At 44.9% G+C, this 18465-nt stretch overlaps 1 protein-coding gene across 4 annotated transcripts in view; it reads left to right on the top strand.

The window, feature by feature from the left end:
• The window catches only part of LOC110536315 (ceramide synthase 2), a 38024-nt gene extending 19559 nt beyond the window's left edge, over positions 1 to 18465 (top strand). For all 4 annotated transcript variants that reach the window (XM_036939855.2, XM_036939861.2, XM_036939866.2 and 1 more), the window contains 9 exons: positions 769 to 886; positions 2240 to 2358; positions 7594 to 7651; positions 9027 to 9077; positions 10202 to 10294; positions 13643 to 13771; positions 14072 to 14178; positions 14380 to 14533; positions 16319 to 18465. In XM_036939855.2, coding sequence (XP_036795750.1) covers positions 769 to 886; positions 2240 to 2358; positions 7594 to 7651; positions 9027 to 9077; positions 10202 to 10294; positions 13643 to 13771; positions 14072 to 14178; positions 14380 to 14533; positions 16319 to 16450 — 961 coding nt within the window. In that variant the 3' untranslated portion in view covers positions 16451 to 18465. The remainder of the gene's footprint in view (positions 1 to 768; positions 887 to 2239; positions 2359 to 7593; positions 7652 to 9026; positions 9078 to 10201; positions 10295 to 13642; positions 13772 to 14071; positions 14179 to 14379; positions 14534 to 16318) is intronic.

Below are 18465 nucleotides of genomic sequence, written 5' to 3'. Positions count from 1 at the left end.
CATCTGTCTACATGTTTATACCTCTTCTCTTTCCCATCTGTCTACATGTTTATACCTCTTCTCTTTCCCATCTGTCTACATGTTTATACCTCTTCTCTTTCACCATCTGTCTACATGTTTATACCTCTTCTCTTTCCCTCATCTGTCTACATGTTTATACCTCTTCTCTTTCACCATCTGTCTACATGTTTATACCTCTTCTCTTTCCCTCATCTGTCTACATGTTTATACCTCTTCTCTTTCCCTCATCTGTCTACATGTTTATACCTCTTCTCTTTCCCATCTGTCTACATGTTTATATTCCTACGCCTCCCCCCCTCTTCCACGTGCTCCACCCTTTTTCTCCTTCCCTCCCTCCCTCTCTCCCTCTTCCCTCTCTCCATCTTGTCCTCTCCTCCGCTAATCTTTAATTACATTATTTTACCTTCAATCTGTAATTTAATCTCGGTCTGTTTTCACTGAGTCACTCTGATCATATCTCTGCTTCCTCTTCTCCTCTGTGTCCTTTCCCTCCCTCTCTTGTCTTCTCTCATATTTTTAGAACCCACCTGTATGTTGTGTGTTAGCTTAGCAATAGCAATCAGTCAACCTTTCTCTCACTCTCTCTCTATCACTTTCTCTCCCTCCCTTCATACCTCTCCATCCTCCCTCATGATAATATCAAACCCACATGCTCCAATCAACTGAACAATTGCGCCCAGCAATACCATGCCGTCTCTCTATCTTCCTCCCATCTCATCCCTCTCTCCCCCCTCTCGGTGTGTGCAGGTTAGTGGCCACCCCACTGGCTGCTGTCATGGGGGTGAAGGAGAAAGTTCGGCTCATAGTCTCACACAACCCCACACTGGAGTCCTTCTACTGTAACACAACCAAGAACCCCTCACAGGTAACACAACTAAAAAAGACTACACCAATGCACGCCAGCACAGAGACACATGCACACAGTTACGCACGCACACACACACATGAACACATTAACACTACACAATTGCTACAGATCTTAATTTGTTCAGTCTTTTGTTGCAAAAATAATTCAGCACAGCAGGAAATGTAAACGTGTGTATTTGAGTTTTAAAAAGGCTTCTAAAGTTTGTCATTTCAGACTTGATTTGCCCTAACGAAAAATGTATCAACCCCTAATTATAATCCATATAATAATTCACATTTCCTGTTGCTGCAGAATTATTTTCCTGCTGTAGCAAACTGGCTCAAATTAAGATCCTACATCTGTATACAGCACCACACAAATCATTATGCTTAACTGTATCCCTTTCTACCCTTCTCTCTCCCTCCTCCCTTTCTCTCTCCCCCTATCCCGCTCTCTCTCCCTCCTCCCTTTCTCTCTCCCTCTATCCCCCGCTCTCTCTCCCTCCTCCCTTTCTCTCTCCCCCTATTCCCCGCTCTCTCTCCCTCCTCCCTTTCTCTCTCCCTCTATCCCCCGCTCTCTCTCCCTCCTCCCTTTCTCTCTCCCCCTATTCCCCGCTCTCTCTCCCTCCTCCCTTTCTCTTTCCCTCTATCCCCCGCTCTCTCTCCCTCCTCCCTTTCTCTCTCCCCCTATTCCCCGCTCTCTCTCCCTCCTCCCTTTCTCTCTCCCTCTATCCCCCGCTCTCTCTCCCTCCTCCCTTTCTCTCTCCCCCTATTCCCCGCTTTCCTCCCTCCTCCCTTTCTCTCGCCCCCTATCCCCCGCTCTCCCTCCCTCCTCCCTTTCTCTCTCCCCCTATCCCCCGCTCTCCCTCCCTCCTCCCTTTCTCTCTCCCTCTATTCCCCGCTCTCTCTCCCTCCTCCCTTTCTCTCTCCCTCTATCCCCCGCTCTCTCTCCCTCCTCCCTTTCTCTCTCCCTCTATCCCCCGCTCTCTCTCCCTCCTCCCTTTCTCTCTCCCCCTATTCCCCGCTCTCCCTCCCTCCTCCCTTTCTCTCTCCCCCTATCCCCCGCTCTCCCTCCCTCCCTCCTCCCTTTCTCTCTCCCTCTATCCCCCGCTCTCTCTCCCTCCTCCCTTTCTCTCTCCCCCCCTATTCCCCGCTCTCCCTCCCTCCTCCCTTTCTCTCTCCCCCATCCCCCGCTCTCCCTCCTCCCTTTCTCTCTCCCCCTATCCCCCGCTCTCCCTCCCTCCTCCCTTTCTCTCTCCCTCTATTCCCCGCTCTCTCTCCCTCCTCCCTTTCTCTCTCCCTCTATCCCCCGCTCTCTCTCCCTCCTCTCTTTCTCTCTCCCCCTATTCCCCCACTATCTCTCCCTCTACAGAGTTCTATAGACAGTCTGTGTAAGCAGACAGGTTGTTCAGAGAGACAGGTGCAGAGATGGTTCAGGAGACGCAGGAACCAGGACCGACCCAGTCTACTGAAGAAGTTCAAAGAGGCCAGGTACGCACACACGCACACACACACACACACACACACACACAAATACCTATATGCATACACACTCCCACACATGCACACACATACACTTGCATGAACACATGCACAAAAAAAGATAACAACACAACAGCTTCACAAACAGCTGCTCAATGCCAATCTGTCACCAACACACCCACATGCACAGACACACACGTGCTGACATTGGCCTGTGAGCACATGTCTGAGTGTTAAAGCATGAGTCTATTTACAGTATATCTGACACTCATTATATTGCCAGCCTGGTTTCATCAAGGCTCCTCCTACCCCCCAGGCCACACACACATACGCCGCCCGCCCCTCACATCCCTCACCAGTCCCAGGAGACAGTTTGGCCCTATCAGCAGAATCAATTTATATCCCAACAGTGTGTGTCATTGTTATTGGACTGAGACAGTGGCTGTGTTACACTAATACTGACATTAATATCACAATCACTAGTGTAGATAACAACCTGTAGATAATATCACAATCACTAGTGTAGATAACAACCTGTAGTTAATATCACAATCACTAGTGTAGATAACAACCTGTAGTTAATATCACAATCACTAGTGTAGATAACAACCTGTAGTTAATATCACAATCACTCGTGTAGAGACAACCTGTAGTTAATATCACAATCACTAGTGTAGATAACAACCTGTAGTTAACATCACAATCACTAGTGTAGATAACAACCTGTAGTTAACATCACAATCACTAGTGTAGATAACAACCTGTAGTTAATATCACAATCACTAGTGTAGATAACAACCTGTAGTTAATATCACAATTACTAGTGTAGATAACAACCTGTAGTTAATATCACAATCACTAGTGTAGATAACAACCTGTAGTTAATATCACAATTACTAGTGTAGATTACAACCTGTAGTTATTATCACAATCACTAGTGTAGATAACAACCTGTAGTTAATATCACAATCACTAGTGTAGAGACAACCTGTAGTTAATATCACAATCACTAGTGTAGAGACAACCTGTAGTTAACATCACAATCACTAGTGTAGAGACAACCTGTAGTTAATATCACAATCACTAGTGTAGAGACAACCTGTAGTTAACATCACAATCACTAGTGTAGATACAACCTGTAGTTAATATCACAAACACTAGTGTAGAGACAACCTGTAGTTAATATCGCAATCACTAGTGTAGAGACAACCTGTAGTTAATATCACAATCACTAGTGTAGAGACAACCTGTAGTTAATATCACAATCACTAGTGTAGATAACAACCTGTAGTTAACATCACAATCACTAGTGTAGATAACAACCTGTAGTTAACATCACAATCACTAGTGTAGATAACAACCTGTAGTTATTATCACAATCACTAGTGTAGATAACAACCTGTAGTTAATATCACAATCACTAGTGTAGAGACAACCTGTAGTTAATATCACAATCACTAGTGTAGATAACAACCTGTAGTTAACATCACAATCACTAGTGTAGATAACAACCTGTAGTTATTATCACAATCACTAGTGTAGATAACAACCTGTAGTTAATATCACAATCACTCGTGTAGAGACAACCTGTAGTTAATATCACAATCACTCGTGTAGATAACAACCTGTAGTTAACATCACAATCACTAGTGTAGATAACAACCTGTAGTTAACATCACAATCACTAGTGTAGATAACAACCTGTAGTTAACATCACAATCACTAGTGTAGATAACAACCTGTAGTTAATATCACAATCACTAGTGTAGATAACAACCTGTAGTTAACATCACAATCACTAGTGTAGATAACAACCTGTAGTTAATATCACAATCACTAGTGTAGATAACAACCTGTAGTTTTTTTATTTATTTTTTTTATTTCACCTTTATTTAACCAGGTAGGCTAGTTGAGAACAAGTTCTCATTTGCAACTGCGACCTGGCCAAGATAAAGCATAGCAGTATGAGCAGACAACACAGAGTTACACATGGAGTAAACAATTAACAAGTCAATAACACAGTAGAAAAAAAGAGAGTCTATATACATTGTGTGCAAAAGTCATGAGGAGGTAGGCGAATAATTACAATTTTGCAGATTAACACTGGAGTGATAAATGATCAGATGGTCATGTACAGGTAGAGATATTGGTGTGCAAAAGAGCAGAAAAGTAAATAAATAAAAAAATAAAAACAGTATGGGGATGAGGTAGGTGAAAATGGGTGGGCTATTTACCAATAGACTATGTACAGCTGCAGCGATCGGTTAGCTGCTCAGATAGCTGATGTTTGAAGTTGGTGAGGGAGATAAAAGTCTCCAACAGTTAATATCACAATCACTAGTGTAGATAACAACCTGTAGTTAATATCACAATCACTAGTGTAGATAACAACCTGTAGTTAATATCACAATCACTAGTGTAGATACAACCTGTAGTTAATATCACAATCACTAGTGTAGATAACAACCTGTAGTTAATATCACAATCACTAGTGTAGAGACAACCTGTAGTTAATATTGTACAGTACTGGAGGTCTCTATCTGTAGTCAGCAGGTTGTTGTGTTGTACAGTACTGGAGGTCTATCTGTAGTCAGCAGGTTGTTGTTGTACAGTACTGGAGGTCTCTATCTGTAGTCAGCAGGTTGTTGTGTTGTACAGTACTGGAGGTCTCTATCTGTAGTCAGCAGGTTGTTGTTGTACAGTACTGGAGGTCTCTATCTGTAGTCAGCAGGTTGTTGTGTTGTACAGTACTGGAGGTCTCTATCTGTAGTCAGCAGGTTGTTGTGTTGTACAGTACTGGAGGTCTCTATCTGTAGTCAGCAGGTTGTTGTGTTGTACAGTACTGGAGGTCTCTATCTGTAGTCAGCAGGTTGTTGTGTTGTACAGTACTGGAGGTCTCTATCTGTAGTCAGCAGGTTGTTGTTGTACAGTACTGGAGGTCTCTATCTATAGTCAGCAGGTTGTTGTTGTACAGTACTGGAGGTCTCTATCTGTAGTCAGCAGGTTGTTGTTGTACAGTACTGGAGGTCTCTATCTATAGTCAGCAGGTTGTTGTGTTGTACAGTACTGGAGGTCTCTATCTGTAGTCAGCAGGTTGTTGTGTTGTACAGTACTGGAGGTCTCTATCTGTAGTCAGCAGGTTGTTGTTGTACAGTACTGGAGGTCTCTATCTGTAGTCAGCAGGTTGTTGTGTCGTACAGTACTGGAGGTCTCTATCTGTAGTCAGCAGGTTGTTGTTGTACAGTACTGGAGGTCTCTATCTATAGTCAGCAGGTTGTTGTTGTACAGTACTGGAGGCCTCTATCTGTAGTCAGCAGGTTGTTGTGTTGTACAGTACTGGAGGTCTCTATCTGTAGTCAGCAGGTTGTTGTACAGTACTGGAGGTCTCTATCTGTAGTCAGCAGGTTGTTGTTGTACAGTACTGGAGGTCTCTATCTATAGTCAGCAGGTTGTTGTTGTACAGTACTGGAGGTCTCTATCTATAGTCAGCAGGTTGTTGTTGTACAGTACTGGAGGTCTGGTCTCTGTGTGACAGGACTGAACTGGGAGGCTACTGTATGACTGTTCTTATTGTGTGCTGGGAAGTTTGCACGGGACTGATCCATTACAGTTTAACAGAATGTGTGTATGTTCTCTTTACTGTACATATAAGTGCATTCAGAAAGTATTCAGACCCCTTCACTTTTGCCACATTTTTTTACATTACAGTCATATTCTAAAATGGATTACATATATTTTTTCCTTCATCAATCTACATACAATACCCCATAATGACAAAGTGAAAACAGATTTTTATAAATTTGTGCAAATGTATTAAAAATAAAAAACTGAAATACTTTATTTACATAAGTATTCAGACCATTTGCTATGAGATTTGAAATTGAGCTCTGTTTCATCCTTTTTCCATTGATCATCCTTGATGTTTCTCAACTTGATTAACTTGAGTCCACATTTGGTCAAATGTATTGACTGGACATCATTTGGAAAGGCACACACCTGTCTATATAAGGTCCCACAGTTGACAGTGCATGTCAGAGGAAAAACCAAGCCATGAGGTCAAAGGAATTGTCCATAGAGCTCCGAGGCAGGATTGTGTCGAGGCACAGATCTGGGAAGGGTATCAAAAAATGTCTGCAGCATTGTAGGTCCTCAAGAACACCGTGGCCTCCATCATTCTTAAATGAACTAAGTTTGGAACCAGCAAGACTCTTCCTAGAGCTGGCCGCCCAGTCAAACTGAGAAATCAGGGGAGAAGGGCCTTGGTCAGGGAGGTGACCAAAAACCCTATGGTCACTCTATGGGAGAACCTTCCAGAAAGGGAAAGGGGGATACCTAGTCAGTTGTACAACTGAATGCATTCAACTGAAATGGGTCTTCCGCATTTAACCCAACCCCTCTGAATCAGAGAGTTGCGGGGGTCTGCCATAATTGACATCTCAGTAACCACTCCTCAGTAAAAGGCAGATGACAGCCCTGCTTGAAAAAATAATCTGTTCTGATGAAACCAAGTTTGAACTATTTGACCTGAATGCCAAGGTGGCACCCATCCCTACGGTGAAGCATGGTGGTGGCAGCATCATGTTGTGGGGATGTTTTTCAGCAGCAGGAACTTGGAGACGAGGGAAAGATGAACGGAGCAAAGTACAGAGAGATCCTTGATAAAAACCTGTTCAGGAGCTCTGCCTGGGGTGAAGGGTCATCTTCCAAAAGGTCAATGACAACGAAGGGGTGGTTTCGGGACAAGTCTCTGAATGTCCTTGAGTGGCCCAGCCAGAGCCTGGACTTGAACCCGATCAAACATTTCTGGAGAAACTGGTCAGCGACGCTCCCCATTCAACCTGACAGAGTTTGAGAGGATCTGCAGAGAAGAATGGGAGAAACTCCCCAAATACAGGTGTGCCAAGCTTATAGGGTCATTCCCAAGAAGACTTGAGGCTGTAATCGCTGCTAAAGGTGCTTCAACAAAGTACTGAGTAAAGGGTCTGAATACTTATTTAAATATGATATTTAAGTTTTGTATTTTTAATACATTTGTCATAATATCTAAAAAGCTGTTTTTACTTTGTCGTAATGGGGTATTGTGTGTAGATTGATGTGGGAAAAAACGATTTCATCAATTTTAGAATAAGGCTGTAGCGTAACAAAATGTGGAAAAGGTCAAGGGGTCTGAATACTTTCCAAATGCACTGTAGTATAAAGTCTGTGTGTGTGTGTTGTCCAATGATTGTGTGTGTTCTCTTGCAGTTGGAGATTCACCTTTTACCTTCTTGCTTTCATTGCTGGCCTGGCTGCCCTCATTGACGTGAGTACTGCTGTTTCACCTTTGACCTTTAAAACTCTCGCCTGTCTCCAAGCTAATCTCCTACACCAACATTGGTCAATCGTGTCATCTGACCTCTGTCATAACTCATAGTTTAAACTTTAGATCCTAGTTAAACCATTGATGGGAGAAACAGAGCCTATTCACTGACAGCATTAATGTGTTACAGGATACTAAGATAGAATAGAAGCCTTGTCAACAACAGTGCTGGTTATATCAGGGACAACTGAGTATCCAAAACAAATGTTATACAATTTGATGTTTTTCTAACATGATTAATCAAGAAGTTACGAATGACACTGGAAGAGAATTATAAAGCCACATTAATATATAGAGGGAAAGAGGGTGTGAAAATGATTTATCTGTTTCAATGCTGTACTTCTCTGTGACTGAAGTTAGAACTGTCTGATTTATGTATGACTCTCTCCCTCTCTCAGAAACCCTGGCTGTATGACTTTAAGGAGATGTTATTTCTCTGTGACTGAAGTTAGAACTGTCTGATTTATGTATGACTCTCTCCCTCTCTCAGAAACCCTGGCTGTATGACTTTAAGGAGATGTTATTTCTCTGTGACTGAAGTTAGAACTGTCTGATTTATGTATGACTCTCTCCCTCTCTCAGAAACCCTGGCTGTATGACTTTAAGGAGATGTTATTTCTCTGTGACTGAAGTTAGAACTGTCTGATTAATGTATGACTCTCTCCCTCTCTCAGAAACCCTGGCTGTATGACTTTAAGGGGATGTTATTTCTCTGTGACTGAAGTTAGAACTGTCTGATTTATGTATGACTCTCTCCCTCTCTCAGAAACCCTGGCTGTATGACTTTAAGGAGATGTTATTTCTCTGTGACTGAAGTTAGAACGGTCTGATTTATGTATGACTCTCTCCCTCTCTCAGAAACCCTGGCTGTATGACTTTAAGTAGATGTTATTTCTCTGTGACTGAAGTTAGAACTGTCTGATTTATGTATGACTCTCTCCCTCTCTCAGAAACCCTGGCTGTATGACTTTAAGGAGATGTTATTTCTCTGTGACTGAAGTTAGAACTGTCTGATTTATGTATGACTCTCTCCCTCTCTCAGAAACCCTGGCCGTATGACTTTAAGGATATGGTATTTCTCTGTGACTGAAGTTAGAACTGTCTGATTTATGTATGACTCTCTCCCTCTCTCAGAAACCCTGGCTGTATGACTTTAAGGAGATGTTATTTCTCTGTGACTGAAGTTAGAACTGTCTGATTTATGTATGACTCTCTCCCTCTCTCAGAAACCCTGGCTGTATGACTTTAAGGAGATGTTATTTCTCTGTGACTGAAGTTAGAACTGTCTGATTTATGTATGACTCTCTCCCTCTCTCAGAAACCCTGGCTGTATGACTTTAAGGAGATGTGGCAGGGCTTCCCTATTCTGGTATGTCCCTCTGGTTATTGATGAGTGGTAACTAATACATTGTAACATTGGAAGGCATATATCATAATCAATCATATCATGTTATGTCCAGTGTTTGACTGTGTTCAGAAAGTATATTATGGAAGTATCAATGTATGTTATTGATATTATCTTGCTCTTTCTCTCCTCTCTCTCTCTCCCCTATAATCTCCCCATCCCATCTCTCTCCCTATCCCTCCATCTCTCATCAATTTCTCTCCATCCCTCCATCTCTCATCTATTTCCCTCGATCCCTCCATCTCTCATCTATTTCCCTCCATCTCTCATCTATTTCTCTCTCCATCCCTCCATCCCTTATCTATTTCTCCCTCCAACCCTCATCTATTTCCATTCATCTCTCATCTATTTCTCTCTCCATCCCTCATCTATTTCCCTTCATCCCTCATCTATTTCTCTCTCCATCCCTCATCAATTTCTCTCCATCCCTCCATCCCTCGTCTATTTCTGTCTCTATCCCACATCTATTTCCCTTCATCCCTCATTATTTCCTTCTATCCCTCATCTATTTCTGTCTCCATCCCACATCTATTTCCCTCCATCCCTCATCTATTTCTCTCTCCATCCATCATCTTTCTCTCTCCATCCCTCATCTATTTATCTCTCCATCCCTCCATCCCTCATCTATTTCTCTCTCCATCCCTTCATCCCTCATCTATTTCTCTCTCCATCCCTCCATCCCTCATCTATTTATCTCTCCATCCCTCCATCCCTCATCTATTTCTCTCTCCATCCCTTCATCCCTCATCTATTTCTCTCTCCATCCCTCCATCCCTCATCTATTTCTCTCTCCATCCCTCCATCCCTCATCTATTTCTCTCTCCATCCCTTCATCCCTCATCTATTTCTCTCTCCATCCCTCCATCCCTCATCTATTTCTCTCTCCATCCCTCCATCCCTCATCTATTTCTCTCTCCATCCCTTCATCCCTCATCTATTTCTCTCTCCATCCATCCCTCATTATCTCCCTCTATCCCTCATCTATTTATCTCGCCATCCCTCATCTATTTCCCTCCATCCCTCATCTATTTCCCTCCATCCCTCATCTATTTCTCTCTCCATCCCTCAATCTCTCATCTCTCCCCCAGACTCTCCTGCCGTCTCAGTATTGGTACTATATGATAGAGCTGGGTTTCTACGTCTCTCTAATCTTCAGTGTGGCATCAGACGTCAAACGGAAAGTAAGTGTGCACCGTGCCTGCTCTCTGAAACACACTATGTGCACCGTGCCTGCTCTCTGAAACACACTATGTGCACCGTGCCTGCTCTCTGAAACACACTATGTGCACCGTGCCTGCTCTCTGAAACACACTATGTGCACCGTGCCTGCTCTATGAAATACACTATGTGCACCGTGCCTGCTCTATGAAACACACTATGTGCACCGTGCCTGCTCTATGAAACACACTATGTGCACCGTGCCTGCTCTATGAAACACACTATGTGCACCGTGCCTGCTCTATGAAACACACTATGTGCACCGTGCCTGCTCTATGAAACACACTATGTGCACCGTGCCTGCTCTATGAAACACACTATGTGCACCGTGCCTGCTCTATGAAACACACTATGTGCACCGTGCCTGCTCTATGAAACACACTATGTGCACCGTGCCTGCTCTATGAAACACACTATGTGCACCGTGCCTGCTCTATGAAACACACTATGTGCACCGTGCCTGCTCTATGAAACACACTATGTGCACCGTGCCTGCTCTATGAAACACACTATGTGCACCGTGCCTGCTCTATGAAATACACTATGTGCACCGTGCCTGCTCTATGAAACACACTATGTGCACCGTGCCTGCTCTATGAAACACACTATGTGCACCGTGCCTGCTCTATGAAACACACTATGTGCACCGTGCCTGCTCTCTGAAACACACTATGTGCACCGTGCCTGCTCTCTGAAACACACTATGTGCACCGTGCCTGCTCTATGAAACACACTATGTGCACCGTGCCTGCTCTATGAAATACACTATGTGCACCGTGCCTGCTCTCTGAAACACACTATGTGCACCGTGCCTGCTCTATGAAACACACTATGTGCACCGTGCCTGCTCTATGAAACACACTATGTGCACCGTGCCTGCTCTATGAAACACACTATGTGCACCGTGCCTGCTCTATGAAACACACTATGTGCACCGTGCCTGCTCTATGAAACACACTATGTGCACCGTGCCTGCTCTATGAAACACACTATGTGCACCGTGCCTGCTCTATGAAACACACTATGTGCACCGTGCCTGCTCTATGAAACACACTATGTGCACCGTGCCTGCTCTATGAAACACACTATGTGCACCGTGCCTGCTCTATGAAACACACTATGTGCACCGTGCCTGCTCTATGAAACACACTATGTGCACCGTGCCTGCTCTATGAAACACACTATGTGCACCGTGCCTGCTCTATGAAATACACTATGTGCACCGTGCCTGCTCTATGAAACACACTATGTGCACCGTGCCTGCTCTATGAAACACACTATGTGCACCGTGCCTGCTCTATGAAATACACTATGTGCACCGTGCCTGCTCTATGAAACACACTATGTGCACCGTGCCTGCTCTATGAAACACACTATGTGCACCGTGCCTGCTCTATGAAACACACTATGTGCACCGTGCCTGCTCTATGAAACACACTATGTGCACCGTGCCTGCTCTATGAAATACACTATGTGCACCGTGCCTGCTCTATGAAACACACTATGTGCACCGTGCCTGCTCTATGAAATACACTATGTGCACCGTGCCTGCTCTATGAAACACACTATGTGCACCGTGCCTGCTCTATGAAATACACTATGTGCACCGTGCCTGCTCTATGAAACACACTATGTGCACCGTGCCTGCTCTATGAAACACACTATGTGCACCGTGCCTGCTCTATGAAACACACTATGTGCACCGTGCCTGCTCTATGAAACACACTATGTGCACCGTGCCTGCTCTCTGAAACACACTATGTGCACCGTGCCTGCTCTCTGAAACACACTATGTGCACCGTGCCTGCTCTATGAAATACACTATGTGCACCGTGCCTGCTCTATGAAACACACTATGTGCACCGTGCCTGCTCTCTGAAACACACTATGTGCACCGTGCCTGCTCTCTGAAACACACTATGTGCACCGTGCCTGCTCTATGAAACACACTATGTGCACCGTGCCTGCTCTATGAAATACACTATGTGCACCGTGCCTGCTCTATGAAACACACTATGTGCACCGTGCCTGCTCTATGAAACACACTATGTGCACCGTGCCTGCTCTCTGAAACACACTATGTGCACCGTGCCTGCTCTATGAAACACACTATGTGCACCGTGCCTGCTCTATGAAACACACTATGTGCACCGTGCCTGCTCTATGAAACACACTATGTGCACCGTGCCTGCTCTATGAAACACACTATGTGCACCGTGCCTGCTCTATGAAACACACTATGTGCACCGTGCCTGCTCTATGAAACACACTATGTGCACCGTGCCTGCTCTATGAAACACACTATGTGCACCGTGCCTGCTCTATGAAACACACTATGTGCACCGTGCCTGCTCTCTGAAACACACTATGTGCACCGTGCCTGCTCTATGAAACACACTATGTGCACCGTGCCTGCTCTATGAAACACACTATGTGCACCGTGCCTGCTCTCTGAAACACACTATGTGCACCGTGCCTGCTCTATGAAACACACTATGTGCACCGTGCCTGCTCTATGAAACACACTATGTGCACCGTGCCTGCTCTATGAAACACACTATGTGCACCGTGCCTGCTCTATGAAACACACTATGTGCACCGTGCCTGCTCTATGAAACACACTATGTGCACCGTGCCTGCTCTATGAAACACACTATGCTTGTAACAATCAAGAATACAGTATACAAATCAACTACTAAAAATGGTGGCACAGAATCCCTTTACTTACAGTCCTATTCACTTTAAGAGTCAATCAATTACAGCACGCAGATCACCCGAAGATTCTTCCATACATGGGGGAGTGCAGTTGACAAGATCAGGGATAGTGGTTAACCAAGGCTGCACACTCTGTTAGCTACAAGTGATTCATTGAAAGCAGTAAGCAAGTCTTTCCGATCCCTCTCCTGCTGTCGCCATGGTGTTGCCCCTGTACTGACGACCAGGGGTTACTGTCATGGCACTGATGTAAGTGTCAGTGTGTATAGGGACAGGGGCCAGGGGGCAACTGCAGGAGGTGGACATTGGACTGATATGACGTGTTTGTGTGTGTGGAGCCGGAGGTTAAAGGGGAGTTTGTCAGTGGACTCTACTCCACTAGGGTCAGAACAGAACAGACTGTGTGTGTGTGTGTGTGTGTGTGTGTGTGTGTGTGTGTGTGTGTGTGTGTGTGTGTGTGTGTGTGTGTGTGTGTGTGTGTGTGTGTGTGTGTGTGTTTTAAGGATCAGAATGTTATCAAGGTAACAAAACACAAACTAACCTTCTCTCTCCCTCCCTGCATTTCTCTCTTTCCCTCCTTCTCTTCCTCCCGGTAGGACTTTAAGGAGCAGATGGTTCACCATATGGCCACCATCTTCCTCATCAGTTTCTCCTGGTGTGTCAACTACATCAGAGCGGGCACGCTCATCATGCTGCTGCACGACTCCTCCGACTATTTACTGGAGGTACAACCAATTACAGGAGAGCTGGGTCACCAACATAACATGATAATAATATCACTGCCATGATACGATAATAAACACAATAATACAGTTAGCACATGTAGTTTGTAGGTGGGGCCCACAGGGGAATCACCCACAAGGAAATCCCATTTTATTTGATAAACCAGGAAGTGGACAAAGTACTACTGATATTGGAGAAGTGGAGATATGAAGAGATTTAGTACTGTCACCTGGTGGAAGAAATATGACATTACAATTATTTTCTAACAACAACCTTTCTCTCTCTCCCTCTCTCTCTGAAAGTCCGCTAAGATATTCATCTATGCTGGATGGAGAAACACCAGTAACTACGTCTTCTTCCTCTTCGCTGCCGTCTTCATCTTCACTAGACTCTATATCTTCCCCTTCTAGTGAGATGACACCTGAACAGTCCCACCACACACCAATGATCTGTCTCTCACAGCCATTCTGATTGTTTTACTTACGTAACCTTTAACTAGGCAAGTCAGTGAACAACAAATTCTGATTAGCATCATAAATGTCTGTTAATTGTCTGTTGGTTGTTACTGATGTTATTGCTCTTCTTGCCCCCCCCCCCTCCTCTCTCTCAGCATCATTTATTCTACGTACATTTATCCAATGACTATGTACTCTCCGTTCTTTGGATACTACTTCCTGAATTTCCTTATGATGGTGCTGCAGTGTCTCCATATCTTCTGGGCCATCCTCATTCTGCGTATGGCCGTCCGCTTCCTGAGCAGCGATGTATGTACACAACACTGCACACACACCCTGACAACACTACACACACACCCTGACAACACTACACACACCCTCTGACAACACTATACACACACACCCTGACAACACTATACACACACACCCTGACAACACTACACACACACACACACCCTGACAACACTATACACACACACACACCCTGACAACACTATACACACACACCCTGACAACACTATACACACACACCCTGACAACACTATACACACACACCCTGACAACACTACACACACACCCTGACAACACTATACACACACCCTCTGACAACACTACACACACACACACACCCTGACAACACTACACACACACCCTGACAACACTATACACACACCCTCTGACAACACTACACACACACCCTGACAACACTACACACACACACCCTGACAACACTACACACACACACACACCCTGACAACACTACACACACACACACACACACACACCCTGACAACACTGCACACACCCTCTGACAACACTACACACACACACACACCCTGACAACACTACACACACACACACACACACCCACACACACACACCCTGACAACACACTCACACACACACACCCTGACAACACTACACACACACACACACACACACACACATCCTGACAACACTACACACACACACACACACACACCCTGACAACACTACACACACACACACACACACACACCCTGACAACACTACACACACACACACCCTGACAACACTACACACACACACACCCTGACAACACTGCACACACCCTCTGACAACACTACACACACACACACACCCTGACAACACTACACACACACACACACACACACATACACACACACACACACCCTGACAACACTACACACACACACACACCCTGACAACACTACACACACACACACACACCCTGACAACACTACACACACACACACACACACACACACCCTGACAACACTACACACACACACACACCCTGACAACACTACACACACACACACACCCTGACAACACTACACACACACACACACACACACACATCCTGACAACACTACACACCCTGACAACACTACTCACACACACACACACACACACACACCCTGACAACACTACACACACACACACACACACACATATCCTGACAACACTACATACACAGCCATTACAGCATTGCACAGGCATCCTGACAACACTGAACACACAACCCAGTCTATCTTTATTGTTTTTCTTGTATATGAGAGAGAAATGAATATGTGGGAAACAGAAGTAGAGACATAGAGAGACTGGGAGAGGAGGGGTGGGGGGGTGGAGGAGAGAGACTGGGAGAGGAGAGGTGGGTGGGTGGGTGGGGGGGTGGAGGAGAGAGACTGGGAGAGGAGGGGTGGGTAGGTGGAGGAGAGAGACTGGGAGAGGAGGTGTGGGGGGGTGGAGGAGAGAAACTGGGAGAGGAGGGGTGGGTAGGTGGAGGAGAAAGACTGGGAGAGGAGGGGTGGGTGGGGTAGGTGGAGGAGAGAGACTGGGAGAGGAGGGGTGGGTGGAGGAGAGAGACTGGGAGAGGAGGGGTGGGTGGAGGAGAGAGACTGGGAGAGGAGGGGTGGGTGGAGGAGAGAGAAAGTTTATTCAGAAATCACACGTTGATATGTTTTGGAAAGCCCAGCTGATAAAGAGCAGCAGTCTGGTTTGGGTTCAGTTTGTGGAAAGGAAAAGTATTGTCTCTGGACGGATGACATGTTTCTAAACACACCTCTCTTTCTTTCTCTCATTTCGCTTCAGGAAAAGGTGGAGGACGAGAGGAGCGATAAAGAAGAGACAGACGAGTCAGGGGAGGAAGAGGAGGGGGTGGAGAAGAAAGGTGCGGTGCAGAATGGTCACGCCGCTCACAACAACCACCGCAAGACGGAGTAATGAAAACGTGTGCCAGGAAGTAAGAGTGTGAAGAATTCACATCCCTCACTCAGCAGAGTAGGAGAGATGGAGGGAAGGGGAAAGGGAGAGATGGAGGGAAGGGAGAGATGGAGGGAAGGGGAAGGGAGAGATGGAGGGAAGGGAAAGGGAGAGATGGAGGGAAGGGGAAAGGGAGAGATGGAGGGAAGGGGAAAGGGAGAGATGGAGGGAAGGGGAAAGGGAGAGATGGAGCTAAGGGGAAGGGAGAGATGGAGGGAAGGGAGAGATGGAGGGAAGGGGAAAGGGAGAGATGGAGGTAAGGGGAAGGGAGAGATGGAGGGAAGGGGAAGGGAGAGATGGAGGGAAGGGGAAAGGGAGAGATGGAGGGAAGGGGAAAGGTAGAGATGGAGTGAAGGGGAAGGGGAGAGATGGAGGGAAGGGGAAGGGAGAGATTGAGGGAAGGGAGAGATGGAGTGAAGGGGAAGGGAGAGATGGAGGGAAGGGGAAAGGGAGAGATGGAGGGAAGGGAGAGATGGAGGGAAGGGGAAGGGAGAGATGGAGGGAGGGGGAAGGGAGAGATGGAGGGAAGGGGAAAGGGAGAGATGGAGGGAAGGGAGAGATGGAGTGAAGGGGAAGGGAGAGATGGAGGGAAGGGAGAGATGGAGGGAAGGGAGAGATGGAGGGAAGGGGAAAAGGAGAGATGGAGGGAAGGGAGAGATGGAGGGAAGGGAGAGATGGAGGGAAGGGGAAGGGAGAGATGGAGGGAAGGGGAAAGGGAGAGATGGAGGGAAGGGAGAGATGGAGGGAAGAGGAAAAGGAGTAATGGAGAGAAGAGGAAAGGAACAGAGTGGTAGGGAAAACGGATGAAGGAGAAGGAAAGGCATTCCTAAAGCCTGAGAACTACAGGTAGACCTGTACCTGTGGTTAGATACACTGTACTACATTATAAACACTCAATCACACACACAATTTTGGATATACTACATTAATTGGCATGGACCTGTTATTATAGTCCATTAATAACACACACACACACGGGTAATTCTCACGAAACTGTAATTAAAAAATACATTTAGTCATTTTTCACAAAATGTCCTCTTGAATAGCTGAGATTAGGATCTATATGTATCTATTTCATAATTATTATTCCTTTTTTTTATTAGATATTATGCATTCTACCAACATTTTCACAAAATTCTCATTAGTTTTTGAAGTCCAAAAAAGTTCTAAATCAATATGTATAATATTTTGTAACATTGCTCCCCTAATGAAAATGCCTGAGTTAAACATAACACTGAAAATACAAATGTTTTAAAATGACAATTATTATAAAATGAAAATCAGACTTTTCCCCAATTTGAGCTCTTTAGCTGTTTTCTAAGGACTACTCTAGATGATGCATCATGGGTGAAGAAATGTTTATTTAAAAAAGTTTTATAGGAACTTGAAAAAAATGGTAATGAGACATATCCACAGACACTGCTTGTATGTAATAAATATTATAGTTTAATGTAAACTTCAACTAGTATACAATTTTTATAATTTATGGAGAAACTACAGCAACGTATTTTGTTTTATTTAAATAAGTTCGTTTTTTTTAAAGATGTATTTTTATAAAATTACCATGAATTTAATCAGGAGGCATTTCAGTAATGAAAATGTATTTTTCCTTTTTTTTTTACATGACACTTTCCTCTAAAACTAGACATCTTAGTCCTCAGAATGATATCATGCATCATGGTTTTGTAACTCAATTTGTTCATGAGAATACCCCCCCCCCCCCCAACACACACACACACACAAGTTAAGGAATAGCATTGGGAACGTCTGTGTGATTTCAGTCCCTCTAAAAGAGTGTTCAAAATGATGTGAATGGAAGAGAGGACAGAATGATGAGAATGAAGGGAAGAAGAGAAGGAAGGGGAGAAGGAAGAATTGAAGGAAGGGGAGATGGAAGAAGAGAAGGAAGGGTAGAAGGAAGAATAGAAGAAAGGGGAGAAGGAAGAAGAGAAGGAAGGGGAGAAGGAAGAAGAGAA

The sequence above is a fragment of the Oncorhynchus mykiss genome, chromosome 2, assembly GCF_057628025.1.
Source record: "Oncorhynchus mykiss isolate SJ-2025 chromosome 2, ASM5762802v1, whole genome shotgun sequence".
Taxonomy (NCBI): Eukaryota; Metazoa; Chordata; class Actinopteri; order Salmoniformes; family Salmonidae; genus Oncorhynchus; species Oncorhynchus mykiss.
The sequence above is the reverse complement of the archived record's forward strand: the minus strand, read 5'-3'. Positions and strand labels throughout refer to the sequence as shown.